Raw genomic sequence first — 27,311 nt, 5'->3', positions numbered from 1 at the left:
ATAGATAAACAGATTCTAACAATTTTTTGACTATTGCATTTTCCAGCAGTCCAAGTCCAAGAAAGGTGAAAGTTGGCATAGCAAAGACTTCATCTGTTGTCAGATTGTTGCACAGTGAAGCAGTTCTTGCATGACTACTTGAGAGCTCCTGCTTGTCACGGGTACACAGCTGAGGGGATTTGGTCACTGCCTCTTGTTAAAGTGGTCATGCTTTGTAAAAAAAAAAGATATTTAAATACAATCTGACTGGGGGGAAAAGGAACAAACAACAACCAAAAAAACACAGGCAAATCATGAGAAGGAAATGGTCTTTAGTAACTTTTGTAAGTGCATTTTGATGCTTAGGTGATGGCACTGTATGTCCAGTACTTGTTATTTTGTGAGATTTTGAACAAGTATAAATAGTCTAAATAGCAACAGCATCTGTTAAATAGTCCTATCATCAGCCCATGGAGCTATGCCACAGTTTCACCAGAGCTGGGAAGCTGCCAACCTTCACTGGATGAAATCATGTGAGATAACCATGGCAGCAAGGCAGAATGACAAATACAACTCTTTCTTCTTGCTAAACTGGGGGAGGGGACTTGCCTTTTGTTTTAATATTTTAAAACCTTTAGCATAAGCCACAAGGCTTCAGCATCTTATAATAAATCCTTTTTTAGTAAATGCCAAAATTCTCAACTACAGTTGCTGGATTCAGTATCTGGAATATTTTACAAACTCCAGTACTATTAACATGCCAGTACTATGGGACTTCTCAAAGTACCCCAAAAGCTGGTAATATTGGTAAAAGTGCAGGGTTGCTCCTTTGGATTTAGTGACTTGTGTAGACTAATCCCAGACAGCAATTTTTTCATGCTTCTGGGTTAATTCGGGGGTTTTGTGGGATTTTGTGGGGTTTTTCTTTCTTACTTACAGGTTTTTCAAAAAGCATTCTTTGACTCTTTACTATTTAATATTTAGGTTCTGCTGTTTGTCATCCTGAACCAAACAGGCTGTTTTGCAGTCTCCTGACAGAAGGAAGAATATGTGTTAAAGGAAAATTATCAGTGATGAATAAACAGCAGAACTGGTCTCAGACAGATTTTCATTCTTGCTAAAAATGCCTTTTCCAGCATTTTTATGCCTGACTTTATAAGCATTAATTGGGTATGATCTGGAGACGGTCCTGGTGATCCCACACCCTGACAAGCCAGTGCTGCAAATTCTTAGGGAAGTAGCTGGCAGGACAGATAAAGGACAAAGACAGGTAAGAGACAGAGAGTTCCTAAAAGAGCCAGAATAACTCAGTTGTTTGGACTGCAAAATAATCATGGGGCATTCATTGCTGAAAGTTAAATTGAAGGCACCTTATGCTGTTTATCTTGGAGTCCTGACTTTATATAAGAGGGACTAAAATGTCCTTGCTTGTACCAGGGGAGTTAAGGCAATACATCTTGGAGCTGCTCACCTGTGACTCCTCAGGCTTGACTTGTCCCTGCAGCCACAGTCCAGGGGGCTGAGAGCCTGCAGGCTCCCACACTGTAACCAGGGAAGCCTCATGAAGGCAGCCTCCAAGATAAATGCCATGAATGTGCTGCAGGGCACATGAATGAGCCTGCTGCAGATGGTGGCTCTGGAGCAGCTGGCCTCTGTATCTTGGATGACACAGCTCCCAGAGGATGGGCAGTGTTGACATGGGCAAGGGAGATGTGGATTTGGCAGATACAGAGCTCATTGAGATAACTCCGGCTGTGATGGAGGAGCATTTGTTCTCCAGATCACAAGTGCCAGTTTAAAAGGAGCATTGCCTGAGTCCCAGGATGGGATGTGCTAGAGAGACTGATGTGTTTTCTGTCAGCTGTTCTTTCAGGATGGATTTGAAGCAAAGGTCAAAGTGCAGGGCATAGGTGACATAATCCGGCATGAATAATCCAGTCCCTATCCATGGAAGATTTTGTCCTGGTGGAAAGATCTGTGAATTTTAAGACCAGATGAAACAGTTGCAGTCCTCTGTGGTCTATAGTGCTTCAATCAGTGTTCTTGCCATCAAACTAATTACATCTGAATTGTAATTTTACAAAATTCTCGAGTCTTGGTTTAAAGGTATCATTGAGTGCATCTTGTTCTTCAATGATTTGTTCCAAGGATTTATTTTTGCTTCATGGCTAAAACTATGCCTTGTTTCTATCCTGCATTTGTCTGTCTTAAGAGTTCTAACCATTAACTCTCATGATGTCTTTTTGTGATAGAATAAAATGCTGTCTGCTATTGAGAACTGCTGCTTCATGTGGGTACCTGAAGATTGCAATTACACTGCTTTTTGACCTTGTCACTCTATTTAGTTTTTCCAATAATGTTAGTCATGTGAAGGAAGTGCACTTCCCAGTGATGGCTTTTTATTGTAGGTCTTCCCTGGAATCTTTTCAAATTTTCAGCAGATTTTTGAAAACATGGGTATCAGTTCAGCAGTGTAGAGGTAATAACAATTATCTGCCTTTATGCAGCTGATGTTGAATGAACCCATGACTGTTTCCTCTGTGAGCTGGGAGTACTGCCCTCAGAGCATGTCCATCTCCATTTCCTCAGTCCTTCCACAGGTTTCCTGCTTTCCAGAATATAGTTTCCAGTCTTGTAGTGTGACCTCACATGTGTTTTCTTAGGTGTCTTTTCTGGTATTTGTCTGGATAAGCCCTGAGGCTCTGTAAACAAGCCGGACAAGCAATATCAGCAGATTCTTTAATGCATGGCATTTGTGTGTTATCTGCAAAATTTCATTAGGAGTGGTTTTTATGCTTCCTTCCATAGCATCAGAAAAATACCAAATAACTTTGGATCAAAAACCCACTAAAAGCCCCAGTGAATGAATCCTCTGGGTTTTTTGTTTTTGTTTTTGGTGGTTTTTTTTTTTTTTTTTTTTGGTAAATTTTACTTCTTAAAATACATTCAATGTGGCTGCAGGGACTTCTTTTTTCTTCTTGTACCCCCATAACCCCTGACACTGATAGCAAATTTCAGTCAAATTTGAGCTTTTCAGAGGTGTCAAAACTACTAAATTTAGGTAGGTAGAGAGACCAAAATGAATGCCCTACGGAAAAAAATGTCTTAGAGCTATTGCAGGCAGTGTTAATGAACATCAGAGAATTCAAGGGGGATGAGAGGGAGCAGACAATTTCCACTTTAAGGAGAGACTTGGGATTAATACTTTTCTTGTGCAAAAAGTCAGTCTCTTAATTAGGAAAGAGAGGCTCATTTTGAAAGGTAGAAGCATGAACAATAAATTCAAAATAAGCCACAGGCAGCTGAGGAACATCCTCACAGATGTTCTTGGGACTGTTGTCACATGTGGCAGATTTAAGCTTTCACTTTGATTTCTGCTAATCCCCAAGGGATAGCTCACCCAGGGACTCTTCCTGAGCAAACCAGACCATCATGGACAGTGGCTCAGTCTGCCTGGTTTGCTTCGAGCGTCTTGGTGCCATTCCTAGAAGGGGCTCTGGCACATGGCAGAAACTCGTTTGAGGTCCTAAGCTCAAACACTGCCTGTTTGAAAACACAGCACCTTTGGTGCCACTTAGCCAGGTGGCTGCTGCTCGTTTGGTAAAAGTCACTTTTTCTGTGCAAATACAGTACATCTAATTCTGTTCTGTGTGGAGCATCCAGTCTCTCAGTAAAGGCATTGTCACTTATCTCTGTTTAACATATGGGGTATCAACCATATTTCCTTCTTCATTCAACTCATGTGACTTCCAGTGAGAAATGCAGCTTTGTTCTGACATTGTTGGAAGTAGAGAGTGTTGGAAACCTGCATTTGATGCCATATAATTGTGACTGGCAGTTTGGTTATTTGCTTGTTTTCTGTTATTATGGAAAGCAACCTCCATGTAGTTTATTCATTTGCAGTGACTGAGTCCCAAATCATTCCATTCACGATTAAATCTGCTTTCAGTGAAGTGCATTGAAGAGCTGCAATTGTTTGTTTTGTTAAAACAAGGGAGGCATTTAATAGCAGTTATTGACTTCTCTTGCTTTGGTTATTTACCAGCTTTCCAAGACATTTTGTTTACCAGTTTATGATATCATCACTGAAATGCTTACCTGGGGATTAAACCCAGTAAACTCCAGTTGCTGAAGGTCAGAATACCCATGGTGTCAGGGTCGTGGGTTTGATGAGGGAATGGTTTCCAAGCTTGCATGTATCCTCATAGAAACATGAGTCTGAGCCACTGGAGGCACCATGTGAGGATGCCAACTTGCATAAATGTGAGCAACTCCATTGTCAGGAAGATTCCTGCTAGCTGATGAGCTAGCATTTAGCATATCCTTTGTTCTTCCAAGTACACATGCATGTGATTGGAAGAAAATAATATTTTTTCAAGGAAGAAAAGATAGATGAGGGGATCATCACATTCTCTACTCTTTGGCTAGGCAGCTCTTGCACTGGTGTTGAGTTTCTGCCAGGTGGCCAGCTCTTCCTCCAAAGGCCACTGGTTTTCCTGGATCTTGGATTTGTGGTGCCCTTTCTTTCAAGGGGTGCATTCTGCACATTTCCTACTTCCAGGCTGAGCAGAGACCGTGCTGCCACAGGAATGAAGCCCACTGGAGTGCACTTGACGTTGCCTGCTGCTCTGTTCCCTCCAAGGATGATGGTAGCTCTCCTCACAGTATTATTTATTTAAAGTAAGTTAATTTCAGGGAAAGCTTGTCTTAAGAATAATAAAGCAGGCTTTGTGCAAACCTCACTTTCCCCTAAGGATTAACGTTCCCTGGATCTAGGAAGATGCAGCTCTTTCAATCTGTTTCCACAGAATCACTTTTTCCAGACAAGTTTCTCCAGGCAGAGTAGCAGATTTTAACCCTTCAGTGGGTTTTGTTTGGTTTTTAATGGTTCTTTTAGTTCCAGCTCAGAAAAAGATGGTTTATCAGCAGACGTTTGTTTTCCTTGTTCTAAGGAATGGGGAAAATTTCTACCCGTGAGGAAATTAGCCAGCCCTCTCCCCCAGCAGCTTTGCAGCTTGCCCAGTTGTTACTGATGCCAGTGGAGATGAGATCTGTGTTCAGCAGAGCAGCTCTGACACCAAGAGGTGGCAATGCCCAAGCCTGTGAATAACCATAGGAGCTCAGAGCCTTCCCCATGGCCCCAGCGAGCCTCAGGTGACACCAGAAGCCTGATATAGAGTGGGTGTAATTGTTTTGATGTTTGCAGAGTTGTTTTTACCTTACAGCAGTGGAAAAATCTGTATTTTGGCTTGTATTTTTCTATCAAAGTCATAAATGTATGAGGAAATTAAGTTAGCTGGATAAATGGATTTGCAGATAGCCCACATTTACATGGTGTGGGAGCCTTGTCCATGTTCTCTTACCACAGTGGGAGCACAGGGCATGATTTGGCTTGTTTATCCCTCCTCCTCTGATATTTTAGTGGTGCCCTCTCTTATTTGAATGCTCTCTCATTCACCTTTAAGCTAAGTAAATGAGTACGGTAAATAATTGAAGCCAATTTTGATCCCATGGGATGGCTGCAGCAAATGGCTCAGTGGGCAAATGGCCAAGTTCTTCATCTCTGTGAGCAAAGTGCTGCCTTCCCCTTTTCCAGCCCACAGCATCTGCAAAGGATTATGTGTCCAATGTCACTCTTCCTGTTACCTAATCGCACGGTCATTCATTCCTGCAAGGGAAGTGTCTTGTCTCCCTTCTTTCACTTGCCTCTGCAGTCTTGAAGCCTTTGTGGCAGCTAATTGGATCTAAAGCTTTATTGACATGTGCATCCCTAGGTGATGGGGGGGTGGTATTTTGCTGCTCTTTTTTGGCCCTGCAGTAATTAGAGATAACAGGTTGTTAGCACTCGAAACAAACACAAATGCAACCCACCTTTCACGTCTCTTGGCAAACAAAGACTCAACAGCATGTATCATGTTAATTAGCATCCTTCTCATTTTGCTTATCTAAGGTTATACTGATGACTGTTGAGGACAAATGAAAGTGATTATCTATTTTAAAATTTAAAAAGAAAACAAAAAGCAAGGAGTCTGAATACAGATAACCTGGGAATATGCTCAACCTAGGCTTTGAAAGGAACGTTTGCCTTTGCTGCTGGCCTGGATTCAGTATGCTTGGGATTTCAATACATGACCATAGTTCAGAGCAGTCTTTACACTCTGCCACAGGTGTGGTCCTGTGGCCACTAGAGACCAAGCCAAAATTACCATTTACTGAGACAGGAAGGAAAGGAGTGAATCAGGACCATGTGTGGGGAAAGACGATTGAAGTGAGTAGGAGGGGTGGCACAGGAGGGAGGAGAGAGCTTTGAGGGTAGGTTGTGAGATCTGTGGAACATGAGGCTGATGTGTGAAGGCAGAGGAGGCTTGCTGAGAGCAACAGTTGGTGGGAAATGTAACTGGAGAAAGGGAACAGAAGCTCTTTTGTGTCAGTCAGCTTTGGAGCAAGTATATGAAAAAAATCTGCTGCAAGGGGAGTTTCATTCTGGAAAAGAAATGGCACAGTTAGACCACAATAACTCCCAGCTTTGCTGGTGTCACTGCTGTTGAGGATGGGTATCTTTTTTTTCCCATTCATTTTAATTATCTGAAGATGAGCCTATTTATATGTAAACAAAAGTTTCCTTCTACAGAATCAGCATTGAATGCTCTGTAGTTAGGTATGTCACAAAAAATATGCACTTCAGTGTTCATTCACCTGAAATTCCTCCAGCATGGCTGATGAGGCTTTTGTCACCAAAATCCATAATGGTTAAGAAGAATTGACTTAATAACATTATAGTTGCTTTGCAATGTCAGGCTTTTGAGTAAGCAATTGATTTGATTTACCTGCCTAGTTTCACCCAGCCCTTTCCCCAGGTCTGCTGCAGCATTCAAACTCCATTGAAACAAGAAGCAGAGAGCCAAGAATTCCTATTTAAAGCTTTTACCCATAGTTTCACTAAAAATAAAGAAGATTGGAGTTTTTTTAAAGGCATCTTGGACTATCTCATTGGGAATTACCTGTACTCAGGTGCCATAGAGACAGACAGCCTAAATAAGCTGTTGGCTCTGCTACTGGCTTAGTTCTCTAAATGAGCCAAGAAACTGCACAGCTGCAGCTTAACATTTTGAGCCTGTGTCTCTGAGCTTGTTATGATGTACTTTATTTAAATAAACCTGGGGACCTGACGCACAAGTAATTCAGCTGTTGCTGTGCCTAAGAACAGATTACATGGCAGTGGCCTCTGGCTAAAGAGCAGTGTATTTCCCCTTACACCAGCAGCAATAGGAAGCTAAACAATGATAAAATGCCTGTCTCTCCCTTGGACTTTTAAGGGCATCATTTGGGCAATATCAGGTGCAGTTTTCAGGAAACCTTTGGATTTGCTCTTGCATGAAAAATTTTGAGTTGCAGAGTCCAGTGACTTGCCACCCTTGTGATCTTCTGTGTAAGACAGAGGCATTAAAGCTGCTGTGGCATTCATTGGCATTTCAACATTATGGTAAGTACAGGGATGTTTCACTGGCTCCTTTTCTGCAGCCTGGCTGGTTGCTGATGCCTGCACTTAAGTGCAAGATTTCTGCTTGTGGGCAGAAGACAGTGACTGAAACTGCAGTTAATTATTTCCACAGGCCGTGGCCCCAGGAAACAGTGGTTTGAAAAACCCAAGTTCTTTGACTTTATTACTTTCTTATTAAACACTATTGCAACTTCTTGGTTCTTGCCAGAGCACATAGAGGGAGACTCTTTCGCTTACATTTTCACCAATTGCTTGCTCCATGCCAGTGCAAGATGTACTTGTCCTTTTGCTTCCTGATGAACCTGTTTTACCTCTTAAGTGCAAGGAAGGTCTCTCTCTCTCTCTCTCTCTCTCTCTCTCTCTCTCTCTCTCTCTCTCTCTCTCTCTCTCTCTTTCTTTCTCTCTCTCTCTCTCTCTCTCTCTCTCTCTCTCTCTCTCTTTTTCTCTCTCTCTTTTTCTCTCTCTTTCTCTGAGGTTAGTAACTCCATTTGTCGTCTCAGATTCTGTTCTAGTTTGGTTTTGGTATTCAAATGCCTACTGCAAATTATTTATTATATTATTAACTTTATGGCATGACTAGAGTCAGGTTATTCATGTTTTACAAATAGCTGAAACAAGATGAACAGAGACTTTTCAAGACTGTGTAGAGAGCTTATGGCACAGCTGAAAGGTCTTACCTCAGCTGACCTAAGCCAGTAGGTTTCAGAAACATTCATTCTCTCAGCTCCCAGACCATATCCTTTGATCTTCTGTTCCTGTATTCTTTACTCTTCTGAAGTTACACAGCCAGTGCCAGTACATCTCTCTTGATATCAAACACTGCTAAACCAATAAGTATTTCAACTAAATTACTGAAGTTTAGAAGATCTATAAAGTGATGCCTGATGCTGGCTTTTGCAGTTAAGGTAGGAGAAGAGAATTCACTAGCTAGTAGGTTTCTGTGTTAAAGGAAGCAATTACAGAAAAAATCCACAAAACAAAACCTAAGCTTTAAGTCATTTGTTTTACATTTGGGGAAAAAGCGAGGAAGGGAATCCCACAGTGCTGAGTAAAGCATTCTGGAGGTGTGAGACATTGATGATACTGACAAGAAATGAATATATTGTCCCTTAATATATTGTCCATTAACAATATTTTGGCCAAATATCACCAAAACTCATGCAGCATCTGTTATTTCATAAATCTTTAAAAGATTTCTATTTATAGGCAGACGGTGTAAGGAAGATTTCAGTGGTGAGAAGAGTATTTACGGCTGTCAGCTTCTTCTAGACAGGCTTGGAGACATCTCATTTAGGACAAGCCTTACCTGTTGGTACAATCAATTTCATCTCTTCTTAGCAGGCAAAGGCTCCCACAAATGACCTTATAGATTAGGCACTTTCTGTTTACATTCGATTTCCCACTCCCTGCTATTTGTAGAGAATGATTATCAAGGCATTAAATTAAAAGTTTTGCCCAGTGGGAAACTATTGGATATTTTGTCATTTCCTTAGAGCCTCTCCTGTTCTGCTGGAGAGGCAAAGAGGTAGGGGAAGCAATCACCAGAAAGGTCAAGAATATTTGCTTACCTATATTGGAGCACTGCTGAGAGGCTTTCTCCAGTTCAGGGGACCTTTTGGGTAGAAGTTTTGTTCAGGTTGTGGTAGGAAAGCATTGAGGCTTGAAATTAAAAGTCTCCAGTTGCCTGCAGGTTAGAAAGCTGGGGATGCTGCTGGCATCCTCTGGCCTTTTCCTGAAGGCTATGCCCAATCTAAGTGACATCTCATGCTTTCAACAAGTTCATAAGAAGTTAATAAGAATCTCCCCAAAGCCTTCGTTTGACCTTTATTCCAGAGAAGATTACACCAAAGCCACCTTCCCTCTCAGTGTGCTGGGACAGGGGGAGGACTTTGTGTCTTCAGTATTGCTGGAGTTTCAGTTTGATCAAACACATTCGTAATATTAGCTGTAAATACTGATACCTGTGTTCTGCACAGACACAATCCTCCTGTTTGCCCAAGATGTTCTGCTCAAAGCACTTCCTTCTGCTTATCAGCAGCAAAATTACAGGACTGGGCTTCTCAGCGAACGGTATTTGTCTTCTGTTTCATGCCTTAACAATAAGTACATAAACTCAAAAACCTTTCATTTAGACAGACAATGAGAAATCTGTGAAACTACCCCCAGGAACTGAGAAGGCCCCTACAGTCCCCCATCTGTAAAACAGAGATGGAATTAATTATGAACCTGGGTGTTTGCAGAATGTTCATGTAGTGCTTTCAGCATGTATGTGCTAAGCAGGAGTTTGTTGTCGCTGTTGTTACACAGTTTTTATCTCATCCTCAATTATTCTAAGGTTGTCTTATCCGAGGAGACAAGGTGGAGTCTTGACAGCCCCAGGTCCTCTTGAAGTCTGTTGGCTTCTCCAGCTGGGCTTGTCAGCCAGCCAGGCACAGTTCTGCTCAGAGGCAATGAGGGGACAAAGCTGACAGTAAAAGCAGCCTAACATATACATTGCTACAGCTTAAGTAGCTGTCTCAAAGGAATACAGGTTAAGAAAGAAACACTTAAATTTTGCCTGGATTTATATGCAGGCTGGAGTAAGATTTCTTTAAGTAATGTTTTGTCCCAGCTGTAGTTTAAGTGAGGCTCGGATAGATCCCTGCCCATTCTCTCTAACTGCATCCAGCTTCCAGCCACTTTTCCTGACCTCTGTGGCAGATTCTCTCCAGTCCTGACACATCTCTTGCAGCTTTCCCTTCTTCAGTTCAAATAGTGAGTTTCCTTCATTGCCTGAAACTCTCTGCACATGACTCATCCACCTTAGATCAGTATATATTTTTTAGAAAGTCTTTGTAATAGGACAGTGAGAGATTTATGAGCCCAATTAGGGTCTGATGGAAGTCATTGAGAAAGTATTGCTGCTCTTTGCAGTAGGAACAGGATCTTAGCTTAGAAAAAAGTGCAGCAATATGCATGCCCTGCTCCAAGAAGTGTTTCTCTTGAAGGCATGAATTGTAGTGGATCACCACACTGGGGCACATTAAACCTACCAGAAACACCACTGGAACCTGATGGAGCTGATAAGCATGGGCAAGGCTCCAGTATGTCTGAACCCAGGGCTCACAGGAATTTACATGGATGGTGTGCCAGCTTCAAGCTTTCACCTCTCATCTGTTGACCAATGAATCCCAAGGAGGAAAATAAATTTTCTCTTCCTCACTAACAGATTGATAAAAGGTTCTTGCTGCCAAATCTTTCAGAAACTCTTTAGTCTAAAGGAATCTCTGGTATTCCACATGTCTAAAAACAGGCATCTCATTTAGAGCAACAGTTTGCCTGCAGATAGTTTCTGATATTCTTCTTTGTGCTACTTCACTAGAGCTGTGATTTGTGAAGGGCCTGGCTTGTGTATGGAAGAATGCAGCATATTCAAATTGCAGAATATTAAATATAATACTGCAGTCCTGATTTGAGATAGACATTTTGCCTGGCTGAGGACTGGTAGCTCAGAGACAAACAAGGGAAGCTGACAGACTGGTGAATATTGGGTAGGATCATTTGTCAGGAGATGTGATGAATCACTGTGGCGCAGCATTTCATTTTCAGAAAGATCATTTTCTGAAAAATTCAAATTAAAGGCAGAAGAGACAGCTGGGGGTGTTTTGGGAGTTTTCATTTAAATCAAACTTACAATTAGAATAAAGGCATATTGAAAAATTCCTGGTACTCTTAAAAAATAATTTGAGGAAGGAAAAAAAATTGGGGAAATAGGAGGAAACAGGAGGACCTGGAAGAGCATTTGCCAGCTGTTCCCCACAAATAGGCCTTGGGTTTTACTTACTCTACTCTCTAGTTAAAGCCAGTAGGAATCATATGTCTACAGCTTCAAGCAGTGCTTCAAGTGGGGGAAAAGTACCCATCTTATAACCTTGCACACAGGTTATTTGAGCAAAGGTCAATGTGCTTTTAACAGGACTGCATGTAGAGACTGAGCTCCTCACAGTGGGAATGAGAGCAGTGCTCCTGTTTAATTTGGTCTGGGCTCTTAGGAAGTCCAAGGCTATGTCAACACTGATTAATTGGTGCAAGGTAACACATTAATAACAAATGGAAACAGGGGAGACACAGAGGGTGGGGGGCTTCCTGCTGGTACTATAGCTGCAGACACAAGTGCCAGGGCTGATCCCTGTTCCCCTTTTCTACTTGGAGCCCAGTGCCACCCACAAAATCAGTTGTTCTGGACAAGGTTATTCCTAGGGTTTGGTCAACACCTTTCTGACCCTAGTGTAAGCAAACAGAAGAGTGTGAATGCTTCAAGGAGTAGCTCTGTGACAAAGAGATTTTAAATCGGCTGCTCTTCAGAGAGAAGGACATTATTGTATGTACAGCACACTTGATTAGAAGGTCAGATGACAACTTCAGTAAGAGAGAATAGTGTAAAATCCTACCTTTACCATCACTCAAATCAATATAAAGCTCTCTATGTGTGTATATGTGTAAAACTCGCATTTCCAGATGCCTTCCCTGTCAATAGATGTGAAATAAAAAAGGCAAAAAAATCTGGCAACACTGTTCCACAACCTGTGTTTGCCTCTTTCAAAGTTGTCAAAGTTTCAAAGCTGCATAGAGAGGAGGGAGAGAGAAGGCAATGAGACACACGCAGGGTGTAGGATTCAAAAAAAAATTACATCCTCTTCCAAGCGAGATTCAAGAAGGCACTTTAATTTTAAAACAACAAATAATGATGGGTCATACCATGTGCAGGACTTAATGTTAAGGCTTTTTGAAATAGCAGTGAGAAAACTGGTCACATAGTGCCTGTTTTCTTGATTAATGCTCTCTGCTGGTTACACAGTGTCTGAAATATGGAAATCTGACTCCAGCTGTGTTCCCAGTATAAAGGCACTCTTGAACTCTTTGTGCAGGAGGAGTGGTCAATTTTATGAGGAAGAGAAGACTTGCAACTTGCTGAGGCAAAATGAAAGCTTGCTAGTGAGGCTTCTCTGGGAAGAGCAGGAATGCTTGGTGACACAAACTTTTGAGACCATGTTAAAGCACACATGGACTAACAAATCTTTGATCTTCTATGAATGTTAATAAATTACCATGATGTTAGTATCCACCTCAAATAGGATGTCAAGATTGCAAAACAAAACTTGAGTGAGGAAATGCAAACTTTGCATTTTGTATCCTTTTGTTAACATGGCATTTACCCTTCAGATAAGAATTGTTGTTCTCTCCCTTGTTCCATATTAGTGCTGATATGAACTTAAGGCTGGTGTGTAGCTGTCTCACTCTACAGGGCAGATATTCTCAGGTGAGATAAATTAATATTCAAAATAAACCTTTCTCTTTCAACTTCAAGGTAACAGATCGCCTAGCTGGATTTCTGTCCCCACCTGCCCTTAGTTACCCTGTTCCTCTTCACCTCTGTCAGTTTCTGAATGAGTTTTTCAACAATTAATTTACCTCACTGCCTCTGTAGGACATTAACTAAATTTCCAAGCCTCTCTGAGACTGGCATCACAACCATGCCCTTCCATCCTAATTCATAGTTCTGCTGGAGACCACAGCAGGTCCAGTTGAGACACAGGGAGCTGAGGGTAAATGCAGAGCTGAAACACAGTTCAATCTAATTCTTAAATGAATGCTAGGAATCCCCAACACATACAAGTTTATAATTTATTGCCTGTAATTTTCTCAACTAATTCCAAATTTAATGACAGCTTTCAGCTTTGGTGTTCTCTTCTAATTAATGTACCAATGACTGTATAATCTGTGTTAAGCCAAAAGCAGCTTACATGATAATTACAGGGGGATCCCAGCACCTACTCTTCAAGAAAGGAATCTGTGAGAAAGGCCTTGCATGATAGTTAAGGTGCTGAGATTAAGTTGTATTTAATCTTAACTTGTGCTGTTTCTTGTGCTGCCACAAAGCTCTTTTATTACTGGCTCAACGTGATGCTGGTAAACTGTCAGGAAGGAAACAAAAGAACTGGACAGATAAGTGCTATCTTTTGCACTTACAGCAGAGGTTTCCTGGACGTGGTGAGCTTTGGAGGTCATAGTATTTTTATAGTCATATTGTTGAGGAACTTTATATTTTCCCCATAATAATTATGATGTGGGTTGAAAAATTCCTCTTTTACACTGTGCAAGATTCTTTGCGTCCACCTTTTTTGCAGCTGCAGTCAGAAAACAATTCTGACTGCACAAAGCAGAAATAAAGCCCAAGTGTATGGCAGAAGCAGAATACCTTTGCTGCCTCTGTTAACTCCAAATTAGTATTGGTTACATCATTTTAGACACACCCCCATTGGAATGAGGAGTTCCAGAGGGGCAATCACTAGGGAACACACCATGTCTGTCTGTTTTCCAGTATGGAAGAGTACACATTAATGCACTCAGTCACAATTAAAGATACTAAGCTAAAAGGAAATGCTGTGTGTAGATGAATGTTTTCATAGATAGGCTTATTTGCAAAAATGAGTGGTTAAACTGCATCCAGTCTCCCTGTAGTAGTTTGGTAGTTATGTGAGAAGGGAAAATATGTATTAAAGGTTTCTGTGATGGGAAACAGGAACATAAACTCAGAAGAGGAGCTCCTCATGTTATTTACAAAGTGCTGGTTAAGCTTCTCTTCATTTCAGTATAGGACCATTGTCCAGCATCTCCATGCTCTGTGCACTTTGATTCTGAAATGTGATACTCAGCAAATTTTGATTTCTGTGCCTTTTGTTGTTGATTTTAGATTGACAAGTATGCTCAGCGGGATCTGAAGAAAGGACTTCACTTGTATGGGACAGATGGAAATATTGGCCTCACGAATGCATGGAGCATCATTCAAACAGATGTAAGTCTGAGCTCTCTTTTACCTCCTTCTCTTCACCTTCTGGGTTCTGTAACAGCATGTTCTGGGTGTGAACCTAATCAAACCTCTAAATCCCAAGCCATTCTCTTTCTCCCACCCAGTCAGCACATTAGCAACTGAACTGTCTGCTTCTTGTAACAAGCGGTAATTTTTATTTATTTCTCCTTTGACAGGAAATAACTTATTCCTTTTAGAAGGTTATGTTGATGCCTAAATATCATGCAGTTCTGTGCTATGTGGAGGGTGAAGGAGCTGGTCAGACAGGAAACAAGCAGTACCCTCTCTTTAAATTCAAAGGAGTGGCTTATGTTGGGATGAAGGGCAATAACAAAGAACCTTTTCAACCACTTTCTCATTTCTGTCCTGTCTCCTTTCACTGCTACTATTGTTCCCACTAGTGAATAAAAATGAAAATGACCATGGTGTTTGCAACCTCCTCCTACAGTCAGTACATTTTCCCCAGCAGAATTCAATCATCCTCCATCACAGGTGGACTGGGAATGCTTTTTGCTGTGTTGTCACTGCTGTTCCTTTGTCCTGACCCTCTGACAGCCCTCTGCAAGTGTTCATCTGCTAAGCACTGGTGAACATTGTAGCTGGCTCCCTCCTCCAGTCCTTGTCTGAGGAAACACCATCACTGACGTTCAGGTTTATTAGCTCTGTACTTCTTGTTTCATGTTCCGTTCAGTCAGTTCTCCTGGGGGTGGTCTTTCTGATTTCATGTTCTCTGCTTCTTGAATGGAAAAGTGCTCCAGTTTTTCTTCTGCTTTAGGCAGAAGCACTTGCACTGTCTTGGCTTCACTCAAAAAATCTTGCATCTTTCTCAGTATCTCCTCCAGAGATGCAAGTGTGGTACAGAGAGGAGGGGTTTAGTCTTGCCTGATGTCTTGAGTGGATCAAAGACAATAACCTCTCCCAGTGCTCCCAAAGTCTCCTCTTATGGACAATATAAGGTAACAGGAGCAACAGGCTGCAAAGAAATAATCTGAGAAATTAAAAATCTGAGATATCTAACAGAGCAAAAGAACTGATTGGCCAAACTTCTTGTGCCAAACTCCAGATCTTTGGGTCTGCAGGACCTCTCTGTGTTGAGTGCAGTAGGTTGCCTACAACACTCTTGTGTGTGAAAGACAAACAGCTCAGGTCCAGCAAACAAGCCACTTCCAGCCCTACATCCCAACAACATCATGTGAAAATTTATTTCAGTTACTTTTAAAAGGCCTCAGCATCTTGCAATATTGTTAATAATTTCCTCTTCCAATACTTTTTCCTTTTTCCAATACAACAAATATGAGAAGGCATCAATTACCTGACAAGAGAAATGCATTTTGTGATGCTAGCCCGAGAGTAAACAATGAGAAATACAGATAAAATTTTTAATATCGTTGCTTATATCCAACACTATTAGAAAGCTTACTCTTATACAGTAACTTAATTATGTGTAGTAAAAACTACTAATATTAAAATGTTTGTGTACATATTAATCTGCTTTTAGCAACAGCCCAAGAATTCTTAAAAGCATATAGCAAAGGTGGGGGGAAAAACAGTTTTTGGAGGACTATGGGACTATGGACTATTATGGGATATAAACACCATACTTCTGCTCCCCTTTGTGTAAAATAGGTTTAACAATATACGATATGGCTAGTTAACATAGTCACATTTTTTCAAACTCTTCACAAGTTGATTGGATTCAGAAAAGATGTAAAAGAATAACAAGCATTTTGGAAAGTGCCATTATGGTGAGAAATTTTAAATATATAAACAGGTAAAGTAGTGATGTGACTGCAGTCCTTAAAAAGAGAGCCGGAAGGAGAAAAGGTTGATGAGATAAAAGGGCTCTGTAATTGATCCAGGAGCTAAAAAGTTAAACTTATCTGGTGGTAGGATGCCATTGTACAGCAGCACAGTAGATTGTTTTTCTATAAAGAATAAGACCTGGCTTTTTGCTTGAAGGAAATGGTCGTGTTCAGTGACCAGCTTAGGTTTGAGGCAGGACTCAATAGTCTGTGGTTTCTGTAGTGATGCAGATCAATCATTTGTCCTGATAGTTCCTTTGGTCTTGAAACCCATTATGGTTTAAAGAGTGCCTTACAAGCTTCAGATTAAACTCATGTTAGCTAACTTCTGGGAGCTCAAAAGATGACAAAAAAATGCCATCCCAGGGCAGTGTGAAGCCAGGGGATATGATATCACTCTTTCATGGCCACTGTGAAATTACCTTGTGCCAGCTTGGCAGTACCACAGTGTCAGAGTCATTGTGCTCCCCATGCTGAGTGCTGAGGAGAACAGCTAAGAGCTCCCACAGATCCATTTTTGCCACTCTGCATAATTGGTTCTCAAATGTATCTTTCAAAACTATGTGGGAATAGACTATTGCAGAGGTGCAGCAAAGACAATCCCATTATGGGTAATTATGTAAAACATTTTGCAGTTGAATAGAGCTATCTAAATGCCAACTTGGGGGGGTTTTGTGTAATAATCATTATCTCTTACATCCTTAATCAGTAGAGTGTAATCACTGATTGGAGGACTAGGGAGATACAAGGGAATTTTCTGCAAGGGAAGTCCCAGCCCAGGCTTGCTGTTTGCATCCTGTCTCCTAAGGCTCTCAACAAAACCCACAGAAGAGCAACCACGTTGCCATACAGGTCAGTGTTTTTCCTCATGGGAGACATCAGTCACTGATTAAGCCATGGGCTGTGTCTGTATATGGATGGAAAACAGCAGCATCACAAAAAAAAACTTTTTAAAAGTGCCATGTTAAAAAACATGACTGGACAGAAATCATAATGAGCCCTTTGTCCCCTCTGCATTTGCACTCTTTTCTTTGTAAAAGTATTTTTCAGAGCCTCAGCAGTGGTTAAAGCTGTAGCTTAGGCACTCTGGCATAGTTGTTAATTTCTCCCAAGATTTACTTAGGTAGAAACCATCCCCATCCTGCATTCATTAGTTACTACTGTGTATGGCAGCTTTGGCTGTAAAAAGGAGGAAAAAGTTTTTCCAAGGAACCAAATTTAGACGGCCTTTGACTTTTGTGGGACTGGCCAGTCACAAATCAGAGGGGAAGTTTTGACTGGGAGTGTGGATGCCCAGTGCACACAGTGACAGAGGTGACTTAGGCGTCTCTCTAAGTGTGAAAGGCCTGAGCACCTTTTGAGGAAGGTTTTCTTTTCAGAAGCCTTTGTGCCTTGAGAAATGGTTTTCCTCTTTTTAACAGAAGCCTACCGTTTCCAAGAAACTGGAAACAAGGAAAAAACAGTGCCTGTCTTTTAAGAGGAAGTTGCAGTTTTGGCTGATGCCTGAGGTGTTCAAGTTACCAATAAAGGAGTTGGGTTAAGCTGCAAACCTGCAAAGTGTGTGAGAGGAAAGGCAGTGGACTCATTTTGCAGTCCCAGTAAGCCTCTAGGTCAGGGAGCTGTTTCAAATCAGAACATTCTATTGATTTCTTTTTAATACTTTCAGCTAACCAAACTCCTAGCCTTTCTCAATAGCGTTTCAAACCTTAAAAGGATCAGAAACACAAGCAGATGAATTCTGTGTGTCGTGACCGAAGACTATGAAAGCTTACAAAATGATTCTCAAACATGACTAAAATTCTGATAGTTCAGGAAGTAAGTTACCCTGAACTGCATTAAACTCCTTACCCACCAGGACTGGTTAAAGTCACACGTGGAGATCATTAGAAAATGAGAAGCAGACATTAATTTTTAAAATGTTGCTTCATCCCCAACATCTTTGTGATCAATATTTGAGCACTTCTACTTTTAACTAACCGAGCAGTAATTCGAGAGGCATGCAGAAAACCTTTTAGCTTCACTAAAGGGAGCAAATTCAGCTCACTTTTGCTGCTGTGTAATGCCTTTTCATGTTTATTTAGACCACTGTAACTGAGAAGAAATTTGACCCATCTCCCTCAACAATTTGGCTGCTCAGCTGCATCAACCTGGGATAAATCAGTTGCTTGTCACATGATCCAAAATCACTCCTGCACTCTCTTTTTTCTACTTGGACATCCATAGTGAAGTCTCTGAGTTATTGAGTTCTGAGCTTATCTGCCTTTCTGGCTTCTAGCTGGAGCTCTTTGCTGAATCTGAACTGGTGACCCATTTCAATCCCATTGCTGCTTGCGTCCTTGTTCCTGCATCTTTGACCATGGATCAGTGCCCCTGCTCCCTAGAGATACCAGTCACAGGACTTGGCCTTCACTGAGCAGTGTTCCCTCATTTGCTTTTGATTTCTCAGGTGTCTGTGGTGTTAGAACTCTGCTGTATTCATCACCTCCTCTTAAGTAGGGCTATGGATCATCCACTGCTTAATCCCATTGCTCATCCTTTGTCTTCCAAAGAAATTTCTTCCAGCTGTAGTTACAGACATTATTTCCTCCAGTCCCAAGACCACTGATCCTGTGTTAAGTCCTTTATTTATACCTTGAACTTCTCTTAGCCCATTCTCCTATTGCTGTGTCTGCTGTGTTCTTGTACAGAGAATCTGTGTGGGCAGGCAGTTTGTGTTCAGCTGCAGCTCATCTTTGCAACTGCATCCCTTCCTATTATCACCTTGTGGTTTACCAGGAGTTTTTACTCCTTGGAGTCCCAATCCTAGCTCATGGCCTAGCCACCTCCTGCTTCACAGGCTCCATAGGCACAGCTGTCCTCAGCCTGTTAGCGAGCTCTTGGCTACAAAACCTGTGCTTCATCTTCATCTCCTTAGTCTGTCAGACTGACACCTTCAGCCATGCATTATTATGGGGAGAAGGAGTCTAGTTCTGATTCATGCAAACTTGTGTCACTTGTATTTGGCCAGAACATCACTCAAATGTCTCAGCCCTTACCACTGCACACTCTACATCACAGATGAGCCACATTTTTAAGGCTTGCTGTTTACAAGCTGTCACTTCTCACTGTCTATCAAAGAGCTGCCTCCTGACTCTAATGATGACAGCCTGCAAGACCTTCTTCTTGTTAGATTTCCAAATAAACCAGCCTTCCTCAAATGCATGCCATGTATTCCAGGCTGCTCCTACCCACTTTTGGGACCTGTTACACATGGACTTCCTGTTTTCTGTGCAGGAACATACAGGAAATAAAAGAAAGGCACAAACTTTTTTTTTCTAGTTTTGTGTCAGTTTGTAGAAAATGAAGCCTGTAAACTTACAAATCAAATGTTTGCAAGTGGAGGATTGAGTCCTGCCACGGACTGAATCAAAATTCAGAGCAGAAACTTGGAGAGATAGATGTTAGTACAGGAAAGTTTTCTGACTTTTCCTTGACAGAAGAAAAATTCTGCTATGAGCACAGAAAAGTCTCCATTAAGGAGTACTTTCTGAGTGCTTGAAGCATATGATGCATGAGGCAGCGTGTGACACCTCTGCCCTCTATGGGTTTGGAGTGGCACATTTTGTGTGTGCAACAAGACCTGAACACTGCAACTCTACTGCAGCGTGAACTCTACAACTATTACATAACAAAGGAAAACTCTCCTTCAAGCCAGTGTAAACATCAGGATCTCAATTAGGTCTTTGGCCTTGGTGGTGCAGATGTCTGCATGGTTATGAATCTGTCAGAAACAAGAGAAATGCTCTCTATAGGGATGCAAAAAATACTCTTCAGGCTTATATAAAATCGCATCTAAAAAAAAAATATGATCTTGGCAAGTAATTCTGGGGACTATGTAGGTGGCTGGCATAGCCCTGAAAAAGTGTGAGGTACTGTGAATAGCAGAGAGCAGTTCTGCAGCCCAGTGTTGTCTTGTTTTACCCATTGGTGCTGAAGTGTCTAAATACCAACAAATTCATACTTTTGCATAGGGGTGACAGATGGTGTATACATCTATATGGTAATGAGTCCTAGCTTATTTCCTATCACAGGAATATACCAATTCCCAAGGGGAAGATGGCCACAGAGCCATTCCCTGTACCATTGTGTGTCTCTGTACCTTTCATCCCACTTCTAAAGTCGAACAGACCTTCCAATTTAGCAGTGTTGTGATCTCTGCTCACAACTCAGTGATCTCGACTCACCGTGTCGTTGTAGGCAGACACTTAAGGCTCAGCTATTAGAGCAGCATCAGATGATGACATTAAAGAGCTGCACCACAGACAGAAGAGGAGAAAATGTATCTTTTGCTGACTGGCAAGAACTTTCAAAGGTGATGAGTAATTAACAGCTTAGTGACAAATTCACTTTGTTTACTTCAGTCATTATCCCAGAAGTAGTGTGCTGTAGACATCCCAGTGTCTTCATCCCTTGGGTGCCTTACCTATATCTTTTTTCCTGACAAGCTGCAAACAGCTGTCATAATTCTGGTCAGTCAATAACTCAATCTCAGTACTTGCCTGAGGTTGTCCAGTTTCAGTTCCTGCTGTATCCTCCCACTGCAAATAGGAGTCTTTGCTTCTTGCCTCAACATCAGCTCCATACAAGGCCATATTTAAAACATAATATAAAAGAGTGAAGAAAAGGGTCTGTTTGGGTAAAACTGAGGAAGTGCTGTATTTCTTTAAAATTTCAAGCCTCTGCTGGTATAATCAAAATGCGCAGAGTGTCAAGCTCCAGGAGGCAAAGTCAGAACAGGTGGAAGTCAGTGATGGATCATGCTTACGGTATCACCTCGGTTCATCTTTTTCCAGTTCAGATGCTGTGGAGTCTCCAACTACACGGACTGGTTTGAAGTGTACAACACAACCCGGGTGCCAGACTCCTGCTGCTTAGAATTCAGTGAGAATTGTGGGCTCCATTCCCCAGGGACCTGGTGGAAAGCGGTGAGTAGCTCTGCAGCACATGGCAGCAGCTGCCTTGCAGCCCAGGTGAAGAAGGGCAGGCAGGTAGTCATTTGCAGGGCTGCACAGATGCTAAGCTGTGCACCTCATTCATCTGTCCTAATTCACCTTTCATCAGGTGCTTTCAGAAGGCTTCGGTTGAGTTATGGCCTTTGACCTCCAATGAAACCCCCTATTTAGTTATTTTTATGAGCTGGCTTCCTTTCAAGTAGGCTCTAAGCTGTTGTTTCACATTGCAGACAGGTCCTTTCCAGCACTGATCTGCAGCGCAGACTAGTGACATCCAGCTAGGAAATGGCAGGAATGTCCTTTTTAGTGTCCCACCTACTGGGATCAGGTAGCAACAAAGGAAAATGGTTCATGTACACACAGGGCCTGGAGCAGCAGCCATAGCTTATCACAGCCCAGGAAGTCCTGAGGCAAGAGGATTGTGAAAGCCTTGAGCACTCTTCTCCCACCAGGAGCTCTTGTTCAGGGGCTTCCACTGCACAGAAGAGTGAGAGCTGTTCTGCTGAGTTACCAGCAGCATTTTTTTTTTCATTGAGTTTCTGCAATTGCCTGTAATCAAATTCAAAACTCCATGGGATAATTTCCCTACAATGGCCTCAGCAAGATCTTTCTGGAATAGATAGTCAGACCCTAAATATGTCTCTGAAATTAGCTCAGCAATTCTTTGTGCTAATTACAGGTAGTGCAATTACACAGGAGGGGTGTGGAGTAAGGCCACCTGATGAAGTGGAATTATAACTTAAGTTTTGCTGGTTCTAATGGTTTGTGAAGACAATGAATAAAGCTCTCTTGGCCACTTTCTAGTGAGATTTTATATGCATGGATTGGTACTCACAGAGGCTGAGTTCACATCAAACACAGCTTCCTTGTACTTCTTGAGTAGCTCCAGGTAGTTTCTTTAATTTAAGGACTGAAAAGTTCTTCTTCTATTTTATTCAGGGTAGCAAGAAAATCAGTGCAGGTTAACCCTCTAGCTTCTAATGGGAATTAATATTTCTTTCTTTATACATATGTAAAAGCCCCAAACTGAAGGCTGAACGATTCTTGGCCATGAACATTTACAAGACAGGGTGGCACTGTTTTTGCACAAGGCTGTCTTACAGACATTATTATTTAAAGAAAGGTTTCACTTGGGCCAATTCCACCCTCCCTGAAACTGGACCAGTAAAACAGGGCTACAGCTACTGCAGAATTTAAAGCAGGAAGAAAATAATGAACTACAGTTTGAAAGGGTGGAAAATGGCATGAAATGGGCTCATGTCCAGCAGGAGCAGCTACTGAGCCACTTGCACTGGGACTGTTGGGTTTCATGTGTCTGTATGTATTGTAAGAAGTGTTTATTTCCCCGAAACATGGAGAAAATGAAAGCCTCATTATAAGGTTCTAACTGCTTCTGGTTGGGTTTTAGAGGGCAAAGAGGACCCAAACCCAGTGCTTTTTTATTTGTTGTAGTTCAACTCCAGCTGGCTGCTAAGCCCCACACAACTGCCTGCTCACTTTCCCACCAGTGGGATCAAGCAGAAAGTAAAAAGTGAGAAAAGAGTGGGTTGAGATAAAGTTCAATAGGGAAACCAAAAATCCCTCTCTATGTAACCCCTGCTCAATGATAGCAAAAATATCAACCTTGTGTTCAGGACAAATCCAAAACACAGCCCCATACCCACCACTATGAAGAGAATTAACTCTATCCCAGCCAAAACCAGCACAATGTTTTTAGTTATTGGCTGACTTTATGTGGAGCAGGGCTCTTGCAGCATTTTGGAGGTGCACTTTTTTGTGTCACTGGGATTAGTACTCCATGTTCAAACTTCAACCCAAAAATACATTGTAGTTGCTCCAGCACTGAAATGATAATGCAGGCTACCTAGCAGCTAGGTCAGATGCATTTTTTCTCTGGGTGTATATTCCCAGGAGAGTAGAGCTGTATTTATGGCTAATACAATATTCTTGGTTTGGTTGCTTTTTTGTTTTTTTGTTTTGTTTTTTTTTTTAGCCTTGCTACGAAACTGTGAAAATATGGCTCCAGGAAAACTTACTGGCAGTGGGAATCTTTGGATTGTGCACAGCTATGGTGCAGGTACAGTTTAATATCAATTTTCTAATCCTAACTAATTGTAAATAAACAAGTAACCATAGATTCAGATATATACTCTGCTCCATCATATTTTAATAATTTTGCATGATGTAGAGGAAAATTCTGCAAGATTTAAGTATTTTATGTTTTACTTTAGTTAAAATGCTGTGTATAAGACACAGCTCTAAGACTACTGCACAGTGGTTTATGATGCACTGCAAAGAGCTGGCACTTTATCAAGTGATTAATGTAAGACTGAAACTGGACTTGGGAGGGGAAACTAGACTCCAGACTCCAGTCAGAGTAGGACGAACTGCCTTTAGGGTACTTGTATTTGTCCAGCTATTCTCCAGAGAGGACTTAGGTTAAATATCCAACTTCAATGTAATCTAGAGGTAGCTTAAGTCTTCAACCCTCAGGCCCAGGGTAAATTACAAATCAGGATGTGGTGCCCAATTAGTCAACCCTGCCAATAAACCTATGCTCCCTTGCTATTAATGGCAGGGAAACTCTGTGGGTATGATTGGCATAGCCTTGCCTATCAGATTTTTGAGTTGCAGTTCTTTCCACTGTGACTTTAGTCAGAGAAGAATCTGTTGTCCACCCCTTTGTCTCTTACCTTGCCTGTGCCTTTAACCCCACCTGCTATGGTTGTGCCAGTCTAAGCACCAGTGGCACAGCCTCAGGCTACACAGGTGAAAGTTGTGCGGGAGCTCAGGCTGGTTCCAAGTCCCTTGTCTAAATTCAATGAAGATCTTGCTTTAGTTGCCAGCTCCCCCTCTCACACTCAACATGCAAGCACAAAGCATGGCATTGCTAAGCTAATTAACACAATGTAACTGCAAATTAAGCCATGGTCGTTTGGTTTGGTTTGTTTTTGGTGTTTTTTTGTTGTGGTTTTTTTTGTGTGTGTATTTTTGTTTGTTTGTTTTTGGTTTTTTGTTTGTTTGTTGGTTTTTTGTTTGTTGGTTTTGTTTTTTTGGCTGGTATGCCACTAGCAGCAGCAAGAGACAGCTTGGGATCAATGTTCTACTCACATTCCCACTAATGACAGATTAGGCAGAATGGCACATATCTTACTCTCTCATATGTCATGTATTGGCTGCAACTTATTAATGCAAATGCCTGCCGCCTCACAGGCTCAAATTCAGGAGAGTTTTGGGGTTTGTTCCAGTATAGTGAGCAGATATGCTTAGAGAAAAAAAGCAGAAATCATATGTCAGACAATTTATGACTGTTGTTAATATATTACCATAATTAAAAAAAAAAACAAACCAGCTTTTGAGCATCCATTCAGCATTTAGGGTATCTTTAAAGGATACACTAAAAACCCCCAGTAGCTCATGGTCAGAGTCCTTCTCATAAATACCTTAAATATAATAAAGGTCTAATACAATGCTATCGTCCTGACAGAAAGACATTGCTGGTTTGCATGGAAGGAAACACTTCAGACAATTTAAAAATGCAAAATCATATTCCTAATAAATGCTGTGCAGGGCAAACACCTCAGAACACAACAGATTTTCAGTCTGCCTTCCAGCTTCCTGGTGTGATTGACTCTCCCTGATGACAAAAGTTTCTGTGCACTGTCACCTAAAATGAGCTGGGCTCCCTCTCTTGCTGCTGTTTCAGTTTTGTTCTTGCCCATAGCTTGTGACAGTTTTTCATGTTAAGCATCTTATAGAATCATGTAGTGACATAATTTGAAGAACATACAGCACATGCAACAGAAGAATCTTCAACAGAAGAATCTTCCTCAGCCGTGCATGCTTCAAATTATAAACCAAATTTAGCCACCAGTGCTTTGTTACGTAGCTGTCCCCGAAGGTGTTCCTTCACCAGGAAGCAGAAGGCAGAGTTCAGGGATACTTCCAAAAGACCAGTGCTTGCTATAAACAGCACACCAAAAACCTAATAATCTGATTTCACTGTAGAAGAGTGAGACTTGAGGGAGATTAACAACTTTATGCGTGTGGGTGCATGTGTGTGTGTGTATTCATATATTCTTTCAAAATACTCATTAACAGGAACCATTACTCATGTAAAGACTAAGTCTGAAGTGGTCAAATTAAGTGCTTAAAACAGAATTCATACCCTAACGTTTTCTACCTGGCAGACCTTAATTTCAGTGACAACTCTTACACTGGTGTTGCAAAGGGAAAGTAACAAGAAGCACTTAGTACATTCATATAAGTACTCAGCTGGAAGGAAAATAAGACTCTCTCCCTCCCCCATCCCCTTTTGATGAAGTAATCTACCAGAGGCAGCACAACAGGTCAGTGCTTGGCTGGGAGAGGAACCCCCACCTCCCTGCAGCTTCTCTTGAATAGGCAGAGTAGAAAAACACATCCATTGTTGATGAGGCATTGATGGCCATGATTAATGCATGTTCAGTCTCCAGTGATTCCCCCACAGGGACCTGTGCACACATACACTTGGAAAAGTAAAGTACAGTCAAGTAAACCACAGCATCCGTAGGGCCAGGGATTAACCCAATGCCTTTCAAAACAACAGCTACAGGGATACCCACAGAATACCCACACAGCTGGGGATTGCTGCTATAAAACATTTTTAAGCAAAAGACATCAAATTTTTTTTTCAATATTCCTCTTCCCAGTATCTAGTGATTGCTCTTGATGGAGAAATCAACTCTCCCCTGCTCTCACTGGTCCTTTTGTAAGACAGCAATACAGATAAGGACAAAAGGCAGACAGACTGTAGAAACAGAACAAGGACATGAACAGGCAGGAAAAGCAGAATAGGACATGGCCTCCTGTGTGTGAAAAATACTAATGTCATGCTCTTCTCTTTTTTTCTTGTTTCAATAAATAGGGATTTTTTACTTACTGAAAAACAATTGTTTGTTGTTTCTTTTCTCTTAGATTCTCGGACTCACCTTTGCAATGACCATGTATTGTCAGGTAGTCAAGGCAGACACCTACTGTGCATAGATACCATTCCCAATCTTTCTGCTTCTCCTTCAAAGGACACAGGAGAAATCTCCTTCATGCTCATTCATCTGACCTTTTTTCCCCCCCTTTGTACTATAAACTGTGTATAATGCTATCTTTCTGAAGATTTTGTGAATCACCCCACTTTACTGAAGGAGGAAGAAAAGAAAAAGTCAGTACTTGAACTGGCACAGGTAAGAAGCAGCCTTGTCTTTAAACAGAGGAAAACCAGAAAAGCAATGGTTCCTTTTCCATGGCCTGTGGCAAGGCAAGAGAGGCTGCTTACCAGGGGCTGACTGCAAATCCATTTAGAAAAAGATGGCATTGAGGCAACCTCTGCAAAAGCTGCCAGGCTGCCTTCCCACATTTCTCAGTCTGGAAGCAAGGACATAGAAAATAAATGTTCTTCAGCAAGAAGGTACAGAGTAGCTAGCACTGAATGCAATTGTACTTTTACTACAGTTTGCACACAGCTAAAATGTCAAGATCAAGCAGCCCTGCCTCCAAGTGTCTCAAGATGATTTTGTAGCCAGGAGAGGATCATCTTCAGAAATACATTGTTTTAAAGGAGTATTTTTAATCTTATGCGCTGCAAAGTCAGGCTTTTAATCAGAATCTGTACAGCGAGATCCTGGCTGTTAATGGAAAACAATATTGGACACTGCCTCACTTCCTAATTGCCAGTGGCATATAGATGGGTGACTGCGTCTGTTATACATATTACATTCATAAACACATACTTTTCTGAGAGGAGGTGAAAATACCCAGCATCTAACCTCAGAAAGAGGAAACCTTTCTAGCCTATTTTACATTCCAACTGAAAAAAACCAAGTATTATTTCTTGTACCAGGCACTATCACTTATACCTCTGAGAAACAAGTAATTACTTTCAGCTGTATCTTCATTTCAGTAAACAACTTGTGAGTGGGCTCTCTCTGTCAGTCTACTATGGTTTTATTTTTTATCATCCCTGCTTCTACTAAGTCTGCCAAAAAATATCACTCATTTCCACACTTGAAGATGTGTACAAAGCTGTCAGCTGTTCCTTCCCTGAATGTCACCATTTCATTAATTTACTTTGGGGTAATATCATCTGCAGGTATGATAGAGTTTGCCTTGCTGAGGAAAAATCTTTCACACATTAGTCATTTTTCTGAGAGTTA

The 27,311-nt window shown here is 41.4% G+C and overlaps 1 protein-coding gene across 1 annotated transcript in view; it reads left to right on the top strand.

Moving 5' to 3' along the window:
• The window catches only part of TSPAN4 (tetraspanin 4), a 181,063-nt gene extending 154,915 nt beyond the window's left edge, over positions 1-26,148 (top strand). Inside the window, exons 4-7 of the mRNA XM_062494480.1 lie at positions 14,214-14,315; positions 20,965-21,096; positions 23,117-23,200; positions 26,080-26,148. Coding sequence (XP_062350464.1) covers positions 14,214-14,315; positions 20,965-21,096; positions 23,117-23,200; positions 26,080-26,148 — 387 coding nt within the window. The remainder of the gene's footprint in view (positions 1-14,213; positions 14,316-20,964; positions 21,097-23,116; positions 23,201-26,079) is intronic.
• Positions 26,149-27,311: the final 1,163 nt, after the last annotated feature.

This window comes from Cinclus cinclus, chromosome 6 (genome assembly GCF_963662255.1).
Source record: "Cinclus cinclus chromosome 6, bCinCin1.1, whole genome shotgun sequence".
In the NCBI taxonomy this organism is placed as follows: Eukaryota; Metazoa; Chordata; class Aves; order Passeriformes; family Cinclidae; genus Cinclus; species Cinclus cinclus.
The sequence above is the reverse complement of the archived record's forward strand: the minus strand, read 5'-3'. Positions and strand labels throughout refer to the sequence as shown.